The sequence below is a fragment of the Lampetra planeri genome, chromosome 16, assembly GCF_965212315.1.
Source record: "Lampetra planeri chromosome 16, kcLamPlan1.2.h2, whole genome shotgun sequence".
In the NCBI taxonomy this organism is placed as follows: Eukaryota; Metazoa; Chordata; class Hyperoartia; order Petromyzontiformes; family Petromyzontidae; genus Lampetra; species Lampetra planeri.
The window spans coordinates 12,010,064-12,031,370 of NC_136122.1; the positions used below are offsets into that span (position 1 = coordinate 12,010,064).

The 21,307-nt window shown below is 52.8% G+C and overlaps 1 protein-coding gene across 2 annotated transcripts in view; it reads right to left on the bottom strand.

Moving 5' to 3' along the window:
• Positions 1-21,307, bottom strand: part of LOC144723063 (tetraspanin-4-like) — a 185,594-nt gene that overhangs the window by 90,923 nt on the left and 73,364 nt on the right. The window contains exon 2 of one of the 2 annotated variants that reach the window (XM_078601608.1): positions 14,406-14,485. In XM_078601608.1, the coding sequence (XP_078457734.1) occupies positions 14,406-14,468 (63 nt within the window). In that variant the 5' untranslated portion in view covers positions 14,469-14,485. Of the gene's footprint in view, positions 1-14,405; positions 15,782-21,307 lie in introns of those variants that run through there. The other variant, XM_078601607.1, reaches the window with a different exon arrangement.

Here is a 21,307-nt window from a genome sequence, read left to right on the forward strand (position 1 = left end):
TCGCAAATATGCTCTCAGGCGGTACGGATAGCGGCAAGAGGAAACGTTAAATTAAATCAAAGCTCATCCACCGCATTCAAACACGCACGCTCGCGATAAACCCGACACCAAGCCGCTTTTCATGCCATTACCAAATTATCCTCCCGACCCCAACGAAAGCCTCGGCGGTCACGTGCCCCGTCGTCGCTTCTCCCGCCGTGATGCCGATTATCCGAGCGGAGGGCTTCAACCGCCGGGGGCCACCGCCCGCTGCATCGCCACACCGCTCTGGACCACCCCAGCACCCCCCCCCCCCCCGCTCCTGCTCCGCTTCATTACTATTTTACTCAGAAAAAATATTTTTTAAAATCTTTTTTTATTTTACCAGGTAAAGCCAACTGTGCTATGTCGCTTTTTTTCGGAAGCGACCTGGCTATCACAAGTGGGTACTGTTAAATTTCGATTTAAAGCTTTCGTGACTGCAGGGATTCATCTTCTTGGTTCTTTCGGTAAAGTCACGTAGAAACATAATAAAATGTTATTTTATTATGTTTTTATTATTATTATTTTATTATTTCCATTCTACGTGACTTTACCGAAAGAACCAAGAAGTAGGTACTGGCTTGATCGAGCAGGTGTATTGACATTTGACATCATACCTGATACTAAACGTATTCTTCATATTGGATCATCTTTACGGGAGTAATATCCCCCCCCTCCCCTGTTACGGATTGCTAGAGCTAATGAATAAACGGGGTCAACATTTGTGAGAAAGCGTTAACAGTTTTACCATTTCACTTACCAGGACCAGCCCACTGAGCTATTAGCTCATTTTCAGAAGCGACCTGGCCACAAATGATAGCTCAACCAAGTGGCCTATCATCATGTGGAAGTTGATACCGGCCAAATACTCTGAACGCGTGATGTTGATTCTAAATGTGGAGGGATAAACCAGAGGACCTGGATAAAAATCCACGCGACCACGGGGAGAGAGACACGCAAACTCTAAACAAACAACAGGCGTCAGGGTCGAGATGGAACCCACGACCACCTGCATACCAGGCGAGGTAGTTAACATCTCCGCCACGGAATTGATAGCCTCGGCTCGCGACGCTTCAGAGCGAGAGGGAGAGGGAGGGAGGGAGAGAGAGGGAGGGAGGGAGGAAGAAGCCGAACCCAAACTTTTAAGGCACCAACTTAAAGGAGCCTCAATTATTGAAATGACCACTTAAGTGGCGACTGAATTACCGCCCGCTCGCAAATCGTGCGAGGGGGTAAAATAATTAGCATTGTGGGTTTTCCACCCCCACCCACCCCCTTCACCCCCCTACTCCCACTCCCTTGAAGTTTTCAATAAAAAAGTCCTCGCAGAAAATGTGCAAATGAGACTGGTGAGAAGGTGGTGATTTAGAGTGGTAATCAGCTCAGCTGCTAAAATCACCGCGAACTCCAATATTTCCACACTTTTAATGACAAATCCACACCATCTGAGTTGTATAATTTCCTTGTGTTATTACAATGCGCGGGGAAGGAGGGCTTCACCCAGCAGTGGGTGGAAATTGACCAATGATGATGGTGACAATATTATGCAAACATTTAAGAGGAACGCGTGGATTAGAGAACACTCGCACGTGAGAGACATCATTGCGTCGCTAGAAGGGACGATGGCCACTGGTGGAGACTAACCACAGAGTGACTACCTAAGGAGGGAAACTTCCTGAGATTTGTACGTCCACCGTGGAGATGGAGCGATGAAATGAGCTCGTGTGCAGGAGCTCGATGGATTGTGAAATCGTGCGACCATGGGACAGCGACAGCTTTGGGAGGCCTTCATCCAGCAGTGGATAGATCACGGCTGATGAGGATGATGATTATTACAATACTACGTGGCAAGGTACATTACATTCATGCCGACTGTACCAGGCTAGCAGCGTTCCGACCGGCAAAGACCACGAACTACTTCCTCTCCCCACCCATCCCATCGCCCGATCACCTACCCCACGTGCCCCACCTGCCCCACCTGCCCGCCCATCTGGCCTAAACTGCACCACGCACCGCACCACGCACCGCAGCGGGCAGCGTGCGTTCGTTTGCAGGCAATCTGGCAGAGGGCTCGTAATCCTCTACGCCGCATCCCAGGCCGATCCCGCGGTAATCCCCGGTGACCGCGGGGCCGTGGCCACATCAGATCACACCGCTCCGCCCCCTCTACTGACCGTGGGCATGGGTAAGCTCCGAATGGCACTGGGTTTGGGTCAGTTTTAATACCATTAAGGAAAATAGCGGCAACAAATATTCGTGTGCGAGGGGTTTGATTCGTATCATTTTGTTTCGGTTCATCGATGACCGAGTGGTTGAATGTCACCGAGCGTGACGACGTCCAAGGAATAAAGAGCGACTGGCTGCGACGAGATGCAATTAACGGGTCTGAATGAAGACGCAGGCTGGAATCACTTAGTTATGCTATCAGGGACTGCAGTGCACCGAGACAAGCCAATCCGTGGCATTCGGTTATATATGTGTAGTGACATAGAATCGGTCACGTAGCAGCATAGCGCTGGCTGCTGGCAGGGTAGGGGATCTGCAGCTTGCAGCAGCCCTGACTGACAGCAGGTCACGTGATAGACCAGAGAGGGCTCTAGGGGAAAGGTTACGAAAGGGGCACATTGAGAACCCGCGAGAAGGTTCCAGAAGGGGGGCGTGGCCAGGGGCGGAGCCAGGCCACGCCCCCCAGTATAAGAGGGGCCCCAGGAGGGGACCTCGGGGATGTCGTTTGGAGTCGGATCCCCGTCGTTGCTGTTGAAGATCGTCGCCATCATCGCTGTCGTCTCGTCGCCTTCATTGCTGTCGTCTTAACTTGATGTTGCCCTGCTGTCTCGGTTCAGCGCCGTCAGTGTGAGACGGCTAGTGTTGTGAATAGATTAGCAACTTACGTAGCGTTGTGTCTAAACGAGAGGGAGAAGAGTGTGTACCAGCGTAGGGTGTGTGTTGTGCAAAGGGTGCTCGACTTAATTAAAAAGAACTGCCTCCAACAATGTACGTCTCCAAGTCAGTCACTACATATGTATGTAAAAAAAAATATTGAACTAAGTTCACTGATGGGTTGAGGAGATTTCATACACCCCTGAAGTAAATTTATCATGCAGGTCCTAATTAAATTATAAATATTTGTTCTGGCCGTGAGTGGCATTTTAAAAAGACAAACATCCAGGAGGTATCATTAATTAAGCAATCTTTTTCTCTTAAACCGGTGCAGTGGTGTGCAGCTCGCAATCAGAAATCTCCGAATGCAAATCCTTGCCAGGGTTCAACTCAGCATTTCAAACTTCTAGGGTCTATAAATTGAGGACAATTTTGTCAGGCAGACAACAGTGTACAGACGACAGTGGTCATCCTACGGAAAGACTCGAAGGCTCCCGGAATGGAAATGTGGAATTTCCACCACTGGCTCAGGGCTGTAAATAGGAGATGAGCCGTGCCACATATGCTTGGTTGAATAGAAACAATTCCTGGACTTTTTTTTAGATTGCAAAAAACACAACACAATTACGTAAATAACATTACACAACTAGATATCGGTACACCGCAGGATTGCGAGCGATGGTGGTGGATCGACAATTAGCTGACGACCAGCAAGACTCACGGAAACATAATTTATTTGGGCAAAAGAGCAAATTGCGCATTGAGTGAGAGTCCTTGATTTAAATTGCATCCATTGCAGCATCGCGTTTGCGAATGAGACCGAGGTAACCATAGCCACATGGAGACAGTGTCTTCTACACAGATAATTCCCGACGGAGATCAATCGGTGGCTGCTCGGAATTAAATTGTCTCCGACCGCCATCAGCCACTTACCAATTTAGCCGACCAAACATGTACACATTATTCAATCATCCCATTACACGCGTATATTACGTGTACTTTTTTTTTTAATATCCCCTCATTAATCCACCGCTGGATGAAGGCCTCACCCCACGCGATGTGAGTCACGGTGAGAGTGGGTGGCAGCCCAGGGGCCGCTTCTAATATCACTCGCCACTGATGTTTGCTGCGGGCAGGAAGCTAACTCGCGTCGCCGGGTTCACAGAAGAGTGCGCTAACCACAGCGCCACCGCCCCACTCCATTACGTGCATAGTACCTGTGTTCCTCCATTTGTTCATCAATATTATAAGTCATGTTTTATCTACTGCTGGATGAAACCTCCCAACGCCATTGCTATCCCTCATGGCACATGTGATTTCCATTTTTCTTAGACGTCTATCCATTTGTCTTCAAGTCACATGTCTATTCTTTACATTGGTATTCACAAGTTTCGCATCCAAAACGTGCGTGCTTTGATGCATCAGAGAGGGTCCTTGCTTGCATGGCTTTAAAACTAAGTGGATGCAACAGACAACTTGAGAGACATGCAGACACACAGGCAGACGGATCAACAGATATACAAGCAGACAAACAGAGAGACCAACTCACACATGAATCACAGACAAATAGCCATCGACAAAATCATGGTTAGGCAGGCATACAGATTACAGACATACAAAACAGACGAGCAGGCAGATACAGAGCCACACGAAGACAGACAAACAGATAAACATGCAGAGAGACACACATACGTATGTACACACGTACATACACACCCACACATAAAAACAGGTGGACAATGATAGACAACCAAGCATATGGTAGTACAGACACACACACACAGATCACACAGACAGGAAATTTAAATCACACAGACAGACAGACACAAAACCAGAAAATAGGACAAACATTGATGCTACTTCAATCACCATCGATGCTTGTAACCTCTGCCATATAAACACCGGCGCCTCTGATATGTGCAACAGATCCACCATTTGCCGGTGAAGGCTCTTTGTCGTCGATACGGTCCGTGGGGAATAAAAAGGGGCGAGTCAAGTCGACCCAAGGGAAGAAATATCAAAAACCATAAAAAGAGAATTAAAAAGGCACTTTCACCCACGCGCCCGCACGGAGGCTGCGGGTCTCGTTCAAAGCGAAGCGTCTCAACGCAAACACCGCCGGCATGCTGGCCTGCTGATCGCGCGCCGGTACACACGCGGAGGAGCGTCCGCGCATCGCACGGACCGCCGATCGGGTGTCACGAACGCGACCTCCCGGTGGCGAGAGGTCATCTCCCTCGCCTGGTGTGCAGAAGGTCGTGGGTCCGATCCCAATCCTGACGACGCCTGCTGCGTATTTGGAGTTGGCGTGTCTATCTCCCCGTGGTCGCGTGGATTTTTCTCCGGGACCTCCGTTTTTTTACCTCCACATTTAGAATCGTGCGTTTAGAGTGTATGGCTGCTGATATACATTTCCACGTGATAAGCCACTTCGTTGAGCTATCATTTGTGGCCAGGTCACTTTTGAAAAAAACCTACACAGCTCAGTGGGCTTTTCCTGGTAAATAAAACATTTTACAAAATAGCAAAAAAAATTATGCTTTGCAACTTAAGTTGACACCGTTTATTATTTAGCTCGAGCAATGCGTAACGGGGGAGGGGGGTTATTCCTCTCGTAAAGATGATAGAATATGAATGATGCTTTTATTATTAGGAATGATGTGAATAGACCTGCTCGATCAAACCTGTACCCGTTATACCTACGCAAGAGACACTCATTATGTACTGAGCGAAGGATTCACTAAAAACTTGCAAACGAAAACAATAGCAAAAGAAACTCCATGCAGATATGCAAAAGCGTTGTGCCCTGACAGCTTCCCTTCTGCTTCAAAAAACCCGGCAACCCGAATTCCATTGCCACTCACGGCTAAGATCAGTCGTGAATATCTGAACTGGTCCACGAGTGAGCGCATGTGGCTGTGTGTAAGATCGGCAGTGGGGAGACAAAGGCGGTCGGTCGTGGTGCTGGCCTGCCCACCCTCCGAGTGCACCGTGATGGCCTTCATTAGGTGCTCGCTAACGACACTTGCCCTCACGGTCTGTGAAGGCTACAGTGGGGACTTCTATCTTTCTACGTGTGTGTGTGAACATGTACGACTGTGTCAACGTTTACGTGAGGTTGACTGTGTCAACCTCACGTAAAACCTCACGTAAAGTTCAGCTCAATTTCGTAAGAATATAAATAAACCGGGGCCACGTGTACGGAAGATAAATGGAGCCTCATTCAGCCACTCCTGTCATTCATCCAATCGCTCACTCACGCAACAATCTGTTGAAACTTAGGAAATTATGCAATCGACGGAAGGCACCTTTTCAGTAGCTTTTTAAAGGACCCCTCTTTACGAACCCCTCATTAAAGGGAAGCATCTCGTTAAGGAAAGCTCAGCTGATACACACCGCCAACCTCATTAAGGAGTCGTCGTCCCCCCCTTGTTGGACACAACTGCGTCGCGTCGCCGGTGTCCCTGGGCTCAAGAAGAGAGAGAGAGAGAGAGAAATGTGAGCCGAGAAAAATGAGACAGGGACAAGAGTGGAGCAAGATGCAAAGGTGAGCGAGAGAGGGAGAGAATGAGCGAGATGGGGGGGTTACATAAAGCTATTTAAGTTATTTAAAAACATTTTTTTTCTTTTTTTACGAAATGATGAACGAAGCAAAGTGCCAACTACACCGAGCATCTTCTTGTTTCCACTGATCGTAAAAAAAGAGAGAGAGATGCGAGAGAGGGAGAGATGACAGAGCTACGAGGGAGAGAAGTGAGAGGGAGAGGTTCGCTCTGCCAAGCATGCTCCATCTTTGTCAGAGACGAGCGAGGTTTGCACTTTATAAATAAATCAACAAAAGTGAGAGGAGTTCCCAGTGGCACGCCTCAAAATCCGGCTGTTATAAAAATACAGCACTGACTGTTTCCTCGTAATATGAATCTCTCTCATCTTTCTGCATTGACAATCGGTCGCGCCCGAGACGTGGAGGAGCCACTGTAGTGACGCTGGCGGCGGCGGTGGTGGCGGTGATGGTGGTGGAGGTGGTGACGCTGACGGTGATGGTGGTGGCGGCGGCGGTGGTGGTGGTGATGACGCTGGCAGTGGTGGTGGCGGTGGTGGTGGTGACGCTGACGGTGATGGTGGTGGAGGTGGTGACGCTGACGGTGATGGTGGTGGCGGCGGCGGTGGTGGTGGTGATGACGCTGGCAGTGGTGGTGGAGGTGGTGACGCTGACGGTGATGGTGGTGGAGGTGGTGACGCTGACGGTGATGGTGGTGGAGGTGGTGACGCTGACGGTGATGGTGGCGGTGGCGGTGGTGACGCTGGCAGTGGGGGCGGCGGTGGCGGTGGCGTGGATTAAGTGCTCTCTTTGCCGGAGGACGCTGTGATTAATTGGCAGGCGGCGGAGCGGAGGAGCGGAGGAGGAGCGGCGCCATCGCTCCGGGCTGCCGAGGGACCCTGCGTCTGGTGCGGCGCATGGTCCCAAAAACCCAGATCTGCAAAGGATGAGCCACCACCCCCAAAAATCGAAATGTCCTGAAATCCCACATCCACCCCCCCCCCCCCCAAAAAATGGCAGATCAAGAAAATTCAATGGGATAAAATTCTCAGATCCTCACAATTTTATTCCTGAACAACCATGTTCCCAAAAAAACAGAGGTCAAAAACCTATGACCCCGAAATCTATATGTCTTGAAACCACACATTCCTAAAACCCATGTCCAAATAAATCCATACACTCTGAAAACCCAATAAATCCATAGCTTCAAGAATAGCATGACCTCACAAACCCTAAGAAACCCCCAACCTACAAAACCAAAGATCACCAAACTGAAAATCCAAAATAACTTCCATCACAAAAACACATAACCAAAAAATTATGCTGAAGCCCCAAGTTCCAAAATTCCAGAAACCCACATCCACAAATCCCATGTCCTACAAACCCATGTGCTTCAATGCAAAGTTTACAAATCCATATCCTAAAAATAACCCCACATTCCAAAATCCAATTTCCCAAAAACTCACATCCTTAAAACCTAATAACACTGCAAAGCGCTTTAAAACACGCGACCCCAAAATCTTGGGTCGCTAAAAATTAATTTTAAAAAACCCGCGGCCTCCGCGGCGCTTGCGTCACGTGACGTCGGCGTGCGCCATCGCGTCTATCGCCATCGCAGCACGACCGTCATCAACGTTTTCCCGCTGTAAAAAACACGTTTTGATGTCAAAGACACCAGAAGGAACGTACACACGGATGGAACGCATCCAAGAGGCCGTCCTGTCGTGCGTACGGAGCGATGAATCCCGCTCGTGTGTAGGTGCTACGTGGATTATTATAATTATTACAATTGCTATTGTTACATCGCGGGATTGTGAGGGATGGCGAGGGCCCGGGGAAAGTCATCGTCCAACAGTGGATCCTTCGCAAACATCAAGGAGAGCGAGAGAGGGGGAGTGAAAACAAAAACTCCCCCAAAAAAGCGAGACGTGAGCTTAGTGGATATGCGCTTAACGGTTGGAACTTGAGCCAAGCGCCCATCCCCATTGCGTGTTCGCTTAACCTAAACCGCACATGTTGCCGCATCGGTCACACCTCCTCACATCAGTCACACCACATCACTTCAGCCATCCCATCGCATCAGTCACCAAACATCGCATCAATCACCCCACGTCCCATCAGTCACCCCACGTCCCATCAGTCTCAACACGCCGCAAGTTACGGGCAGACTTTGACGGCACTTTCTCTTTCCCCGCATCTTCACCCAATCCCGTGACTGGCATCGAGCCAAGGGGAGCAGCGCTTCGCTTACAGCGGATGCCACGGACACATTGAGTGACGTCAAACTCATTCTCTCCGACGCCCTTCGAGGAAGACCCACCACTACTTTACCACGACCGTCGAGCATCGCCCTGTCCAGGGGAGCGAGCGAGGATGCCTCTCCCGAATAAGACCGTGGAGAAATGAGGTGAGGCCAAATTAACATAAACATCCACTTTGGTGTTTTTTTTATTTCTCCGTGCAGTCGTCGTAAGCCAGGATGAGACCATCACCTCGCCGCACACAGAAGCCCAGTAGAAATTCCAAGGCTTGTCGCCCCCACCCCTCCACTCCCCCCCAACTTTAAATGGTTGAGACGAGATGTGATGTAAGGTGCTTTGAGTTGGTGAGCTCCATATAAACGCAAAGGTGACGAAGACGATTTAAGTTGCCCATGGTCAGCTGCTCAGGTGTTTTTTTTTTCCCCCACCGTTTAATTCCTTCCTTGTACGGCTTGTCTGCACCCGTCCACAGTCCTCGCATCTCATTCCTCCCGACGGTCTCCCCCCACTACTCCATCTGCATTTGCACCGCTGGCAACTCCACAGGTCACTGCATTCAACCTCTTCAGCTTTCAAGTCCCTCCCTCAACGACCTCTCTCTCTCTCTCACCGTGCCTTCCAACCCCCATTAATTAGTTGATCTCCCCCCCCCCCTTTGCTCGGCCACTCTCATCCCCTGCCGAACTCCACACGTAATGACGCGCTCCGGGACGTTTGCTACGCCACGGGCGCATTACCGGTGTAAGCCGTCGATGTTATTGTTCTCTGTCTCTTCTCAACACCGTCTTTAGTCTAAGCCTCCCCGGCCTTCTTAAAGAAAAAAAAAAGGCCAATCAAAAACATGAAGTGGGAGTCTGGGAATTAAACCCGGGATCTCGACGGCGCCGGCTCACCGCTCCGGCATGGGCATTAGCTTCATCTCTCTGCACCATGCGGGGTAAAAGCCTTTCGCTGGAAAACTTTTTTTAATTAATGCTGAATTGCGAGGGATTGGGGGGGGGGCGGAGCGGAGCGGAGTGATTGAGCTGCGGGGGAGCCGCGCGTTAAGATCAATCACGTCGCGCGCGCGCGCTCGCAGATTCTCCCCGAATCAGCAGTCGTGTCACCGGCGCGAGGGCAGCCGCCGCCACCGCTGGATAATAAATCTCGCGACAAGGCGCGCTGAAGCTTCCCCGTGCACTTTCCCGTACGCTCCGTAATCGGCCGTTAATTAAAGCGTTGTAATCCGTTACGAGAATTAACTAACGCCCGCGTTGAGTCGCTGTCGCCACAAACCAGGGCGCGCGTTCGTTCCGTGGGCGTGGGTCACCGATGTCGCGTGTGCATTTGCGTGTGTGTGTGCGTGTGGGCGCGTGCGCGTGTGTGTGTGCATGTGTGTGTGGGCGTGTGGGCGCGTGCGCGTGTGTGTGTGCATGTGTGCGTGTGTGTGTGTATGCGTGTGTATGTGTGCGTGTGTGTGTGTGCGTGTGTGTGTGTATGCATTTGTGTGTGTGCGTGTGTGTGTGTGTATGCATGTGTGTGTGTGCGTGTGTATGTGTGTATGCATGTGTGCGTGTGTGTGTGTGTATGCGTGTGTGTGTGTGTGCGTATGTGTGTGTGCGTGTGTGTGTGCGTGGGCGCGTGCGCGTGTATTCTGGCGTATACTTAAAACGTGGGGGTTGGTGGGTTGCGTAGAGGTTGGACTCGTTGTGCGTGCGAGGCGGTGACAAGAAGTTTTTAGCGTATGCAATAACGGAGGCAGTACAGCAAGTAGGTTACTGACCTATCTGCTTGGGCACGGAGCGACGCATTCATTCATCAATTAGAATGATTATGCTCACGACACGTGCATAGATCGTGCGTGTGAGACTATATTGTTTACAACATCGGGAAATAAGAACAAAAATTATAATTCACAATGCTAGATGAAGTCCTCCCCCATGCAGTGTCGGACATGGGTGATATTTGGCCATACTTCATCACGCTGGTCACTGCGGGTTTGCTCAAGCGGGGACCCAGGACTGATTCAGAGTTCCATCGCTACATCAGTGAGCGATGGTGGGGAATCAGACTCAGGTGGCTGAGTTTGTCGTGCAGTGTGCGGTCCACCACTCCACTCCCATGTGTAAATGATATATTTTTCGAATTCTTGTTGTAATTTGCTAACCCGCCCTTACTGGACATCTGTGATAACGAGCTTCATAGCTCATCGGATTCCTCCTCCGGTCTAAATACAGATTCTGATATTCTAATGCCACAACTTAATCCCAAACAAGCATTCGAAAACCCTTTAAAATCACACGCACAAAAAATTCAGAAAAAAAACACAAACGAAACTCTAAAACAAACTCGACGAAAAAAACCAAGATCCCATTCCTCAACCGAATACATCGACACCAAAAAAAAAAGGCGCGCGGGTGAGGCATGTGGGAGTCGAGGCAGAGTGGGCATGGGGGAAATGAGTTTCAGGTTCGAGGCAAACTGCAGGGCATGGAGGCCGTGACGGTGAACACGTGTGCCCGGCTCGGTCCCCCATCGTTCACCGTTCAACGACGAGAGAACACCGCTGAGGCCAAAACTCTTTCGTAAGCCGCGCACCGCATCCGCCAAACTTGCCCGTTGTTGACAAGAGGCAACCTGGGAGCGCAGAGGCAACGTCTGGGAGTGAGGCCGCTTCACTAAAATCAACAACGACAACTGAAACAGGCTTTAACGCGACAGAACCCGCAGACATCGCGGGAAAAATTTCGACAGAAATTAACCAATTTTTTTTTGAAAATAAATAAAAAAGCATGCCAACCATAGGGGCCAGCAAGGAGGATCGCGATGCAGAAGCGAACGTGTTCAAATTTTGTTGTTTGCATTATGACTGCAGGTATTGTGGTCTATGCAAACATGACTCCTTGTAAAAAAGGTGTCAGTTTTGTTGCCAAAATTGACAAACTAGACATTTCGATTTAAAGCTTTCGTGACTGCAGGGATTCATCTTCTTTATTATAAAATAATGTTTCATTTTTTTTATTTTATTATTTCCATTCTACGTGACTTTACCGAAAGAACCAAGAAGATGAATCTAGACATTCAGTTTATCACTTGGGAGCAGTTTAGCAGGGAACGACATTAACTGTGGGCAGGAAGACAATGTACTCTGCAAGCGACGACGTGGGACAAACGAGCGTTTCCCCTGAACATCGCCGACTTTCCGCACTAGATGACAGCATTGCGTGGCGCCTCCTGTGGCTGTGAGGACCTGGATTGTTGCGAGGGTTTAATGTCAGGGTGTCAAGGCATCGGTGTAAAAACGGCAGGTCAAGACACCCGCTGTGATTAAGGACCCCACTGTGTGTGGAGCTTCGTGGCTATTACGTCAGCCCGTTAAAAAAAGAAAGAAATTCACGAAAAGTATTGGGTCGCTGTCTGTCGATTCTCACCCAAAGTGATGTCTGGGGTGGCTTCCATGTCACCTGGGTGCTGCGTCTGCCCCATCGGTCTCACGATCAACCTAGTGGAGGGCCGTGACGATCGGCAGGCGGAGAAACTCTCGCAGCAATCACTTGCGTCGGAGAAATGAGCCGTGGGGGCTGCAGATTCCACACAGTGTCAGCACAGACGATACCCCAATTGTCATATCGCACGTGCCTATGAATGTTAATATCGTGCGCAGCTGAGAATTATAACAAGTTTTTGTTGTTTAATGCTATCGAGCTGCAAGGGCATTGCAAAGCGTTCGCCCGTCACGCAAACGTTTGAATTTTAAGCGGCGAGGCTTTGTCGCTTTCGCGAGTGATAGTTTCCGAGCGCGTGTCGTCCGTAATGGAGTTGTTTAGTCTGCTGAGTTATGGAGGCTGCGCCAAATTGCGCTCGGCTTCCGTGCGCGCGCGGCGTTTAGCGCGCTCTCGGCACCGCGTTAACCCGTTCCCGTTCCCCGACACGCGGGGGTTTGGGGGGTGGGGGTCGCAGTCGCGCGACTCCCGCACGAGCAGCGAGCGCTTGCCTTGTGGCCCGCGGTGCGTGATGCAGGCACAGACACGCGCATCCGCACGTCGACAAAAGACAAAGATCCAACCGCCTGACCTGGAGCGGACGGTTATGGCGGTTGCGGTTAGCGAGCGCCTATTGTGGAGGCGTGCACGACACACAGGGGAGTGGTGTGTGGCCGGTACCAATGATAATGTACACCAGGAGACAAAGAGAGGAGAGTGAAAGACTCCCCGGCGACAACCCAACTTCTCAACGCGCGCGGGAGTCAGGCGGGGAAAACCCCGCCACGTGTGCCCATGCTCACGACGGCCGTGCGCGCACACGAGCGCGCCAGCCTGCGTGCCCACGTGACAGCCTGCGTGCCCACGTGCCAACCTGCGTGCCACCTCGTGGCCCCTCGAGCCACTGGCGGCCAATCGAAGGTCACGTGAGCACGGGCGCCGCCGTGCCGCGCCGCCCATCGCCGGCACGACAGCCCATCGCTTCACCTCCCCGAGCGGAGTAAGCGTTGACGCACGCACGTGTCGGTGTGTGTGTGTGTGCACGTGTGTCTGCGTGTGTGGGGAGCGGTGGCACAGCACTTTGACCACGGCGACCCGGGTTCGATTCCCACTCACGGACAACGCCAGTGACGATTTATCGGAACCGGTCCTGGACCTCCTCTAGGTTGACTCAGCCCCAATTGGGTACCTAGTGCGATGTGTAAAAAAACGTTGCCACTAGGGAAACAAAGGCGGTCGGGCGTGGTGTTGGCCACCCACCCCCTCGTGTGCCATTCCAGCCTTCATAAGTGTTCGCTAACAGCTCTTGCCTCAACAGTCTGTTAAGGCTATACAGGGGATTTTCGTCTTTGTGTCTGCGTGTGGGGAGTGGTAGCCTAGTGGTTAATCCACCGTTCCACAAACCAGCCATCCCGAGTTTGATTCCCGTTCATTACCAACAAAAGTGGCGGATTTTGGAACTGGTCCTGGGCTTCCACCTAGGTCGACTCAGCCTGAAATTAGATCCTGATGCGGTGTGTAAACATCAACACTGGGGAGACAAAGGCGGCGCCCGGGTGCAGTTACAGACCACACCACCCCATCGTGTGCCGCGCCGGCCTTCAGAGTGGCTCTCGCTTAGAGCACTTGCCCCAGAAGCCTACAAATGCTACCGGGGGATCTTTGTCTGTTGTGTGTGTGCACGCGTGTGCCGGGCAAGTAACAAACTCCCCGGAGTTTGTAACTTGCAGGTGATCGTCCGAGGCGGTTCCAGGTGAATTATTTACGTGCCGGAGGTTCCTCCGGCAAGGGGAACTCACCTCTGGCAGTGGTCCCAGCCCAGCCGCGGCCAAATGAAACTCAACCTCCGCATCGCGATAGTTGACCGTGCCCACGCGAACTTAATAACGCGTGAAGACAATCCACCCCGAATATTTTACGCGCCGCACCAAGTCGCGACGCTTTGTCGCGCGCCGGACGACGCAAGCGGGGGGGGGGGGGGGGGGGCCTCCACGGTGAGTCTGGAGGCTCGGCGAGGCTTTCCCGCAGATAAACAGCGAACGTTATCATTGCCATTGCGGCCACTGTCAACCACCTGCCGTAGTGAAGTCTTTTTTGCGCGCCAAACAGAACTGCAGCGTCGCGCTGGCAACTTTGGAGACCAACGAGCGACGGTTCCGCGCGATCGCCCGTGCGCGTGTGTACGTGCGTGTGTGCGTGTGCACGCGTGTACGTGTCACGGCGCCGGCCGCCGTCACTCACCCAGAAGATGAGGTTGAAGATGAACATCATGTACTTGAGGCAGACGTGGCATCCTCGAGCCATGTTGCAGCGTTTCAGCTCTAGCAGAAAGACAAACGAGAGATCCAGGTAAAACACCACCACCTTGCTGCCGTTGGGGGCCGTGTATCGGTCCCCCCCGGCACTCGCCCCTCGTCCTCCTCCAACGCCTCCAACGCCTCCACCGACACCGCCGCCACCGCCCGACTTCTCATTTTTCTCGGGCGGTTTCTTCGCTCCTACGCCGAATCCCGGGCCCGTAGCCGAAGCGCAGAATCGAGCGCCGGGCGGCGAGAACGGGCAGCCGGGCCCGGCGGAGGGGGCCGCACCGGGGCCGCCGGGGGCCCCGGGGCCCCCCGGACCTCCCGGGCCTCCTGGGCCCCCAGTGGCCCCGGCGTATCCGTAGCCGGTAAATGAGTCCCCGAAACTGCGAGGCCGCCACGAGGGCGAGCCGCGGCTGTCGTCGGAGTCCACGCTGCTCGATTTGTTCATCGTTCTGGATTCCTCGGAGCGGGTGGCGGGCTTCTCCCTTCGCCGCCGTCACTACCCCACAGTGGCAGCAGGAGCAAGCAAGCGGTGCCAAGGAGCAGCAGCAAGAAGCAGGAGCAGCAGCGTCGGGCCAGATAGTCTCAAAGGTCTCTTGCTAAACTTCCAGCAGACGCCGGCGAGGAAGCGATCACCACTGCAGCACCGAAGGGAAGAAGATCGGCCCGAACTCACGAGAGAGATCTACGCTCATAATGTCATCTGCGCGTTTAGAGTCGAGCGACCGTCGCTCTCAGTATTTTCCGCACACGGTCAACCTGTGGATCGCGACGCCGCACGGCGGTTCGCCTAGAGCGGCCCCTCTCGCCGTCACCGGGCACGAGTGACCCCGGCCGTCGACCGCCGGGCTCGCCGGGCGTTCCCCGGTGAACTCCGCGAGCCCCATCGTTGTCCACGTGCGTGACGAACAAAAGCAAAAGCCGCGACAACCACAAAAACGGTGGCGACAAAAATGCAATCCGATTCGTTTTTTCTTGAATGGACGTCCGAGCTTTGGGGGGGGGGGGTGGGGTATTTATTTGCAGTTCGGTGCGAGAGCTGTCACCGTCACCACCACCGTCATCATCGTTATCTCTCTGAGCCACTGACCAGCGCAGTCATCAAATGTCACATCCCGACGAAGGTGGCTCTCTCCCGAGAGTTGACCTCTCAGCAGAGGGGCAGTCGGCGGCCACGCCGCAGCTTTAGTTTCTCGCTTGTTGCTGTCGCGCGCGCCCCGGGGTCGCTTCTCTTTCACCGAACGCGACCGTCCGGCGACGTCGTCGGGCGCAGCTGCATCTCTCTGATCGTTCGCTCCGCTCCCGTCCGGTGCTCCCAGCGTCTCTAGCACCACCCACTCTGTCTGCCTCCACCTACCCCCCCCCCTCTCTCTCCTGCCTCTCTCCCACTCTCTCGCTCTCCCTCCCTCCCTCCCTCTCCCTCTCTCCCTCTCAATTCCCCTCTCTCATCTCTCCTCCTCCCCGCTTGTATCTCGCAAGCTGCGCGGAATGGAACGCTCCCGGTAATGCCGTCAGATTTGGCGCAGGGAAAGATTTACATCCCCGAGTGAGGGGGCGGATGAGGCGGCGGCTGTGGGGGGGGGCGTCTGGGGGGGGGGGTAGCGGTGGGTGGGCAGGAGGTGAGATAGGCAGAGGAGTTGTGGAGGGAATCGTGGACGGGGGGGGGGGGCTGTTTAAAGCCAACGAGGGCAGGAGGGAGGCAGACAGTTGCCAAGCGACCGATTAGTTCTGTTTTGCTTCCTGCTGATGCAGTTCCCTCCGTCCAGCCCACACCTCCACAGCAACCTGCATGCCCCCCCTCCCCCCCCGTGGTGTCTCTGCGAGCCAGGGGCGTGGATCTGCGACCCGTTATTTGGAGCCAGGTCAGCTTGCCCATTGGGGATGTCGCGTCACTTTGGGGAGACACTGCGGTTGAGGCGCAGGCCGGAGACATTGCAGGCCGCCCAATACGCTGGCGATGCTCCACTGCCGCTTTGCCGCAGCTGGACTCTCGCGATACTAAAGGCCGCCGGGTCGATTCGATCCGTCTCCCGGTGGGGAATTCGAAACAGCGCGGCAGCTTGAGCTCGGTCGTACACCGCGCGCGTCGTTTGGCACGTCGTCCGACGTTTCACTCCGCGTGCTGGGAGCTTCTTCAGCTAAAAGAAATCCGTGCAGAACGACGCGTGGCACCACCCGAAATGAACGCGTAGATCCTACGCTGCGATGGTGATAGTGTTGCGACAAGCGTGGTTGGCTACGTACGGTGCAAAAAAAGTTTACCGTGCACACAAATGCGTCCCCATAGCCGCTGTCCGCCCGCAAGTTCGGACGAACACGGCCACCCCGCAGATAGTCAATCAGCAGCTTTGCGCGTCGTGGGGTAAAGTGTGGGCACTTCGACCTCTTCCGAGATGTCTGGCCAATGTGGAAAAGTAGGCCGAGCAAGTAAACACTTGGCCTTCCGCCAGCAGCGGCGTGAGTGGGCCATTGCGGGGCTGCGCCCTTACCTTCGGCAGGTGGCACGGGGTGGGGTAAGGTGTGAGTACTGCAGCGCCAATCAGGCGATGCAGACTAAACAATTTAAGCCACGCACGCAATACAGATTGCTCTGCTCGTCACGCATACAACAACATCGTCGTTACACAAGCTAGATTAAGTTAAAATGTAATCTATGCTTAACACGGTGCTTTCGTGACCAATATCATCCATAACACAGGTTGTTTTGGGTTAGTACGACGTCTCGCCAGTAATTACAACTAGCTTCATCAGATTGTAAATGTTGTGGCTGGGCTCTCCAACACACCTGTGTGCTGGACTAGTGACTAATTGGCACGTTCTGTTTACGTGACCAACCTTACTCATTGGCTGTGCCGGGTGGTGGCGGGTTTAACGACACATTTATATCCTGATTTGAAGCTTTCGTGACTGCAGGAATCCATACACTCTGGTTCTTTCGGCAAAGTCACGTAGATTGAAAAAAAAAAGGACACATTTATATATTTACGCGATAACCTGTATTGTGGATGTAATATACGCATCTGTGCAAGCGTGTTAAATGATCGAGATCCGCTCACAGATAAAGGCCTCCCTCCGCAGTCAGTTTGGAGTTGGCAAAGGTGTCGAACGTTGGCATCGATGTACGGCACAGCGCCTCCGTTCCTCTCTGCCCACCACGACATGGCAGGCCCCGCAGCGGCCTATAACGACCGGGCGTGCGTGGCGGTGGTCGCCCATCCAAGTACCGTCCAGGATCAACCCCGACTTAGCTTGCGAGATCTCACGAGATCGGGCACACTTTGGGGGAATGGGCTAATTGTGCCGTTTTGTATTGTGATAATTAAACAAAGAAAAGGCTTTACCCTTTGTGGCAATAATACGGGAGGTGTTAATACGCTCAAACACCAAATAGACACTTATGACAAGGCATTAAGTCTGCAACAACCACACATACTTGTGGTAAAAACATGCAAACAAACATGTTTTGGTAATGTATGCGTCGTCCGCGAAACTGATTGCCCTACACCAGGGACAGCCTCTTGTATGGCTTTATCTCACCGGATCATAGAACAAAGACCACCAAAAAGTGATCACTCCAAGGACAATGCAAACATTAAAGCTTTCATAGCTCGGGTTCAGCGGTTTTATCGGTGTGACCCCGTTTTTGCTAGAATCAATAATACAGGCGTTAAGATGTTCAAACACCAAACAGACACCTTTTACAAGGTGTCAGATCCCATATACATGTTCACATTATATTTATCGACGTTCCAGTCTTTACATATCTATAAGTATGTAAAGAGAGAGAGATAGGCAGAGGGCACGTCAACCTTCCCATCTGCTGGTGCCAGGCACCGCGACCGGTCTCCCTTCCCCGCTGCATCCTCTGCGAGGTGTGGGACGCATCACCGCGGCCTGGCAAGATCGGCGCGGAGGGCCGCTGGAGGCGGCGGTGTTAGATTCGACACCTCTGCCGCAGCCGGCACAGCACGTGGGATGGGCGCAGACCCGGTGCCTGAGCGGGCTGCCGCTGCCACTGCCGCTGCTGCCGCTGCTGCCGCTGCCGCTGCTACTGCAGCAGCCACAGACACAGACCCAGCAACGCTGAGAGCAGGGCTCCCACCTGCCCCTCTTTGCCCAGGTTTCGCCCTCTTTTGTGAGGAGGCAGCAGCTGGCCTGGGAAATCCGTCAGCCTTCCCAGGACTATTGAAGTCTCGGTTGTTTGGCCAGTTGCGTAACACGGGGGTGATGATGCGCCACCGGAGCGAGAATGCATTTTTTGCACGCAGTTCTCACCCGCTTTGGTTTTTGTGAAGTAATCGCCTTCCCGTGATACGTCCCGGTTCTTCGTACCTCAGAGGTGGCAACGCGACATGAGAGCCTGGGTTTGATTCCGGGGTTTTTCAGCGGCCCCGACCCGCGCTTAAACTGGGTTCTCCAGCGTAGTGAGTCACCAATGATGGCACCAAAACGACTGCTCTGACAATCCATCATATTGAAATTGCCTCGTAACTTATTTTGCCTAAATTCCACTTCTGTCAATGTTTAGTTTGATTGACGGCAGGGCAAGTGCAAAAGTTCGCGACCTCACGATTAAACCGGCTTCCAAAGTGCAGCGAGTTGATGCTCTAAGCCCGGGACCATGATAACGACACGCAGGGCTTCGTTTCAGCGGGGCTCTGTCTGGGTCAGCAAACCTAAAGTATATGTTTACAACCAGCAATCCATATCCAGCATACCTCTCCATGCGACTGTGGTAACCGGTCACGCGCCTGCTCCAGAGTGGCTCACAAACCCACTTGCTGTACTGCCATCTGCTGACCACCTCGAAGGCCGATGGCTATGAAAGTTTCACAAATTTGCGTGATCCGCCAAATTTGTTCTATTAAACACCAAGACGTATATGTTTAGACGCCCTTCATTTTACCTGCCCCCCCCCCCCCCCCCCCATATAAACACACTACAGCATGTTTTTTTTCTGCTCATTAGTGGACTACCTTCTGTCCCAATTATAATAAAATTGTGCTATCGGCATCACGTCACACGATGAGGGCATTTCTTATCGAAACTGTGCAGTTCGTCTCCCTGCGTCAGAGAATGCCTTCGCAACATGACGTCACAGGACTACTTCTGAGGCCTCTCGAATAGGCCTTTTCATCATTTTAATGACCTACGAAGATTGTTTAACCACATAGCCAAATTGATGTGCAAAAAAGTTTACACGGCTCTTTCTGTACAATCATCGGCGCTGCGACCTTAAGAGAACCCGGTTTGATCACGGGCTTCGGCTGAAACCCGGATTCGAACCCATCCAGGATCTCAACAGTGGTGGCTCAGCACTAATATTGACCCCACGTGCCACCCTGCCAACGAGTTGCCGCCGCTCCGCCGCGATTTCCTGCCGGCATCTGGGTGACGCGGGTTGACGTCGCGGTTCAATCAACGAGACATCGGCTCGGTGCGATCAGCATCTGTCAGGCGACACGGGGACTGCACAAAAAACATAAATGTCGGATGCATCTATTTGCCGCCCGCCTGACGCATCTGCCAAATAAATACTTTCACAAATTCGGAGGTAGATTAGGAAAAGTGTGCGCTCAATATTTACATGCACACAAATTTTGCTTTGCATTCATGTGATTAAATGGCATCGTGCTAATAATAGTAGAATATTCACACCGCTGCGTAGCTTTTCGCCGTTGTGCCGCACGGACCCTCGGATGCGTTTTCGAGTTGCGCCGCGTGAGCTTTGGCACGATGTCTGACGTTTTCGCTCCGCTAGTCTCACCGAAATCGAGCGGCTCGCTTTCACCAAGTCGCTCAATTCAGCTCCTGAAGAAAGCTCCCAACAGGCGGAGACGAAACGTCGGACATCAGGCCGAACAATATTCACTTCTTCACCTCAATAGAAGCTAGCAAACCACGAGGCGGAGTCCCTCTCCGCTCACTCGCCGTTTGACGCAGCAGCACGTAGCCTGGTTGCACACGGGCCCTGGTCCCAGGGACTGAACTGTGGAACCCTCCCTGCCCGACCGCCTCCCTCCAGCCCGTGGGCCCCGGGTGCAGTTGCACCGCCTGTACACTCGCTGCCTACGCTACCGGTCTGGCACTCTCCCGCGAAAGGGTGGCCCGCTCACAATTCACCACGAAACACCGCGGCGCTGTTTGCGCGCGAAATTACTCCTTAAATTTTCACTCGAGCTCGTCGCGCAGCGTTGGCACAGCGTGAACATTTTTTCGTCCCCGCGGCGAATGGTGGGCTCACTCGCGAGTGAAGTGGCCGAGGAATAAATCTGAACGTCCGTGCGGAATGAAGGCGAAGCGCAATTGACGATCATTCTCTTGCCACAAAAACCCCCAGCGCGGCAGCTCGCTCTCTCCGCCCGTGTGGATTGACGACTTAACTCGCCAACAACGGCGGCCGTATCAGCGAGCGCAGTAAAATAGATCGGAGCAGCAGGAGCAAAGACATTCGGTCAATCGCATCGCTCGTGTTCCAGCTCGGAGAGAGCCGCGGCCTCGGTGGAGTGGCGGCGTGCCGGTCAGCGCGCTGCGTGACGCACAACCCACGACCCGAGTTCGATTCCCAGAGACGGCTGTTTCATCGTGCTCGATTCGAGAAACGCGTTCGGTCTCATCCGGTATTCGCGATCATTCGTGGCACATTTCGCTGGCCGGTTCGCGCTGCGGCACGTGCCACTGGAGCCTGTGATCGGCAAACTTTGATTAGTTATTTTCAAAGCAAAATAATGAAAATGTCCCCACAATACAATATCTGCACTTTCTGACATCGTATTGAACGGCTGTAAACCAGACGCCGCCGAGGGACAGAGTCCCAATTGTGGTGATGGTGCTGTCCAC